This window comes from Triticum dicoccoides, chromosome 1B (assembly GCF_002162155.2).
Source record: "Triticum dicoccoides isolate Atlit2015 ecotype Zavitan chromosome 1B, WEW_v2.0, whole genome shotgun sequence".
Classification (NCBI taxonomy): domain Eukaryota; kingdom Viridiplantae; phylum Streptophyta; class Magnoliopsida; order Poales; family Poaceae; genus Triticum; species Triticum dicoccoides.
Window position 1 is genome coordinate 13,791,012 of NC_041381.1, and position 4,612 is coordinate 13,795,623.

Consider the following 4,612-nt stretch of genomic DNA (forward strand, 5'->3'; position numbering starts at 1 on the left):
TAAGAGGCTTTTTATGCACAAGGAAACTGCTATAGCATTAAGATGGCATGATGAGGAACGCATAAAAGATGGAGCATTGCGACATTTAGCTGATTCAGCGGCATGGAAGGAGATTGACTCTAAGTATAAGCACATCAGATCAGATTCTCGAAATATTAGATTCATAATCACAGCTGATGGATTCAATCCGTTTGGTAAGCTAAATAGTAAACATAGTTGTTGGCCTGTTGTCCTAGTACCCAATAACCTTCCACCATGGTTGTGCATGAAGGCATCTTCTCTTATGCTCACTCTACTTATTCCTGGTCCAACTTACCCTGGAAAGAATTTCCATGTATTCATGCAACCAGTTTATGAAGAACTAACCGAGCTGTTTATGGTAGGAACACATACATATGATGCATCTGGAGGTGAGATGTTTCAACTTTATGCTGTTGTGTTGTCTACCGTGAGTGACTACCCCGGGCTAGCTCTCTTTGCAGGATATAGCGTAAATGGTGAGTTTGGTTGTTTTCCATGCCGTGATGAAACATGTTCTAAACGCTTGAAATATGGGCAGAAGTACTGTTTCATGGGGCATCGCCGATTTCTGCCCCCAGATCACAAATTCCGTTTTGATGCTAGATCGTTTGATGGATCTGAAGAACATAGAGCGGCACCTAGTGCTTATGCGGAAACTAGAGTTGTAGATCAAATAAAATCAATTTCAGATTTTCAGAAATCCAAAACATGGAAGTGTGTCAGTGGCCTATTCAATTTGTCTTATTGGGACTTCAATTTACTTCGTCACAATCTTGATATCATGCATATTGAGAAGAACGTATGTGAAAACATATATGGAACACTTCTAGGAATAGAAGGCAAGTCCAAAGATAATTTAAAGGCACGACAAGACCTACAACACATGAACATTAAACGAGAGCTGCATCCACAAAAAAAAAATCTAATGATAAGTATTATCTGCCACCTGCTTCCTGTAACCTATCTAAAGAAGGGAAGCAACAATTTTGCAAAGTCTTCATGGTGCAAGGGGTCCGAATGGGTTTTCAGGAAACATCTCAAGATGTGCAAATGTTGTTCAAGGGAGAATCTCAGGCCTTAAAAGTCATGATTGTCATATACTAATGCAACACTTTCTACCACTTGCTATTCGAGGTCTACTCCCAGATCATGTCACATCTGTGTTGTTCGACCTGTGTGGGTATTTTAGAGAAGTGAGTGCAAAAATCCTATACATCAGCGATCTTGAGAAGTTGGAGGAGCGAATCATAATGACATTATGTCATATGGAGAGAATATTCCCACCAGGTTTTTTCACTATTATGGTGCATTTGGTTATGCATCTAGCAACGGAGGCAAAAATAGGTGGTCCAGTGTGCTACCGTTCGATGTGGTTTGTGGAAAGGTATGATAGCTTCTTATATAAATATGGGGATGCATTACATATCTTTGCAGGAAAATATTCTTCAATAATTTTTTTCTTCCTTCGGTTTGTGTTTATGTAGGTATATAGGTAAGCTGAAGTCAAATTTCCGTAACAAAGCTCGTCCCGAAGGATCTATCGCTGAAGCATTTTTGGCAGATGAGTGCATGACATTCTGTTCAAGATATATTGTCGGTTTTGAGACCAAACATAACTTGCCTTCGCAGAACGAAGATAACGACGAGTGGGTTGGGCATCATGATATTGCACATGGATCAAGATTATTTCCACATTCTGGCAATCCACTTGGAAAGCCTAGGAATTATGTACTGAGCGGTGTGGCAAAAGTACAGGCACATAGATATGTCTTGTTCAATTGCTCTGATGTGAATTCATACCTTAGGTAATATCTCATGCTTATAAACTGTCTTAGTTACCCTTTTCCCCTACTTTACCTTTGTTTATGAATTACTTTGCAGGGCTCATGCTGATGAGATCACTAATGGACGCAATTTAAACCCTGATGTTGTCGAGAGGATTCAAAATGATAAGTTCCACGAATGGTTCCAAGCTCATGTAAGTGCCATATTTTGCATATACTATACACGTATCACTACATTTAGTTGTAATCAAATTCTAAATATCCAGATAAAGAAATTGGAGAAGGAAAAGGCATCCACAACATTGAAAAGGATATTAGATTGCTCGCCCGGGGCCCAGTTAATGCAGCCAAAAGATATTGCGCTTTCAACTCCCGAGGCTACCATTTTAGGCCTAAATGCTTGGATAAAGAGACACAAAATAGTGGAGTCATGGTAACTGCAAAAACTTCTAGTTATGCTTCAGCACATGATGCCAATCCTGTTTTACGTGATGTGACATACTACGGGAGGGTAATTGATATTGTCGAGCTAAACTACTCTGGACAGTTTTCAGTGGTGTTGTTTAAATGTGAATGGGTTAATGTGTTCTCAGAAACAGGAATGAAAAAAGACAAGTACGGTTACACACTTGTCAACTTCTCACATCAAATGTTCTATGTGGAAGATGAATTGAATCCAGGTTGGTCTGTGGTAATGAAGTTGCCAAAGCCTAGAGATGTATATGACTTAGGCAACTTGGAATGGGAAGCGCAGACAGAAAATGAGCCATTCCATGTTTCACAGCTTGGAGAGAGTTTGAAAATAAAGACCAATGAACAACATTGGGTTAGAACAGACGTTGAGGGGACAATAGTGGATGCTAATAATGCTTCGAGCAACGAAGAATAACTGAGGTTAGTAGCAATATGTTCTTGTGTTTCCATATTCAATTTGCAACATGTGTTTTTACCTCTAATATAATTTGTTGTTCAATCTTTCTGTTCTTCAATTATGTTTTGTGCATTCTTTCTTTTATGTTGGGTTGACACTTTCATATCAAATATGAAATTTAGTGATAAAAGTAGCACAAAATGTCTCTTCTATTTTCTTGTTCGTGTTTTGAATTATTTTGGCTGCATGCTACAGGTTCAGACTGCATGCTACATGGAGGCATGGAGGGGGTGGTCGGCTGTGTGCTTTGTGTTAGTACAAAACAGCCTACTCTTTTCTGCTTGCTGGCTTTGTGCTGACTACTTGACCAACTTGCTTGGTGATATACTGCTGTGTGAGACCATGTGTTGGTCAAAACATAGTATACTCTTATATTCATGCTTGGTAATTCGGTCAGCTGCGACACCACATGCTTTTTTGGAACATCAATTTGTACTTTGGTCAACAACAGTTCAGAATTGAGATACACACAGCTTCTTTGGAACTTTATTTTTGTATACATTGGTTAACAGTTCAGAATTGGCATACTCTTGCAGTGTTCAAAAATCTTGTTTTGCGATCACATGTTGCCATTTTTTTAAAGTCTGAATCTATCCTGGAGCAGTATATATGTTTTAGTTTCTCTACATATAATTCTCTTGCTGATGATTAGATTAGATGGTTAAAAGACTAGACTCTCCGAAGGCTGAAGGCAGATTCTGTACCAAGTAGAAAGTTCAGTGTTCTACCAACGACACTCAGCTTTCTCATGATTTTTGCTCTTTGAACCCAGCTATCAAAATGCATTCAAATTTAGGTTTTCATTATTCCAATTACACGAAATAGTATCTATTGAATATGTCTCCCTATCTGGATGAATTAGCACGAATTCTTGATCAGGGTGGTCCAACTAATAAAAAAGTCACACATATAACATGTCAACATACAGTATACCTTTGATCGAAAACCGCTCGCTTCCCAAATACAACACGTCAACATACTTTTATACTTTATAATAAAAATACGGATCAATAAATCTTCAAAGCATATTAAATTAATTAAGTCCAAAATTACTTAAAAGTAGCTAGCACACCTTTTAATTTTAACAAATTTTGGTAGCAGAAAACATTTTTTTCCAATACCCAAAAGAGCTGCACATCTTTTATATTAAGATAAGAGAAAAAAATATTTAAGGATTACGAACACACACACAGTACAAAGCACAAAACTTTGAGTTTGCACTCTCATCCAGCCTTAGAAAATAGGGTCATACTTACCCACGTAAAGGGAAATAATCTTTTTTAGAATTTTGTACAGGGAAATATCTTTTTTAGAAGAACTTACAGGAAAAAGTCAACTGCTATAGTTTGAGTCCTACCTTCTCTGGGCTTTGGTAGGTGGGCTACGCCAATTGTTTTATCCTAATATATCCTACCAGTAATCAAACACGCATCCTCTAAACTTCTATACGTAGCTAACATGTCAATGGCACAAGCCCATAACTATTACCTCAGAGGCCATGTGCTACGACGGGATCGACCTAATAATTGATCGCATGCATCTTGCAAAAAGTCTTCTCATGACAAGAAAGAAAATTTCAATCCAATATTATTACGTGTGTAACATTTACCTACGTAGATCACCTATGTGTTACAAACTTGTAACACAACATTGCATATCATGTATGTGTTACAATCTTGTAACACTCTCTCAACCGGCTTAAATAATGTGTTACAACACTGTAACACATTCGACATATGTGGAATATGTGTTACAACATCGTAACACTTCCCACAGAATGTGTTACAACTTAGGTGTGGACACAAATTTTGTCTGGCCGGGATTTCAACCAGTAACACATGTTTTCTTGTGTTACCGGGATGTGTTACCAAAGCTA

General features: G+C 37.9%; 1 protein-coding gene across 1 annotated transcript; it reads left to right on the forward strand.

The window, feature by feature from the left end:
• Positions 1–1,538: 1,538 nt before the first annotated feature.
• LOC119299506 lies at positions 1,539–2,446 on the forward strand. The gene is made up of 3 exons (XM_037576720.1): positions 1,539–1,826; positions 1,903–1,999; positions 2,072–2,446. Exons 1-3 carry the CDS (start codon positions 1,591–1,593, stop codon positions 2,240–2,242), a joined length of 504 nt encoding a protein of 167 aa, XP_037432617.1. The 5' UTR covers positions 1,539–1,590; the 3' UTR covers positions 2,243–2,446.
• The last annotated feature ends 2,166 nt before the right edge of the window (positions 2,447–4,612 follow it).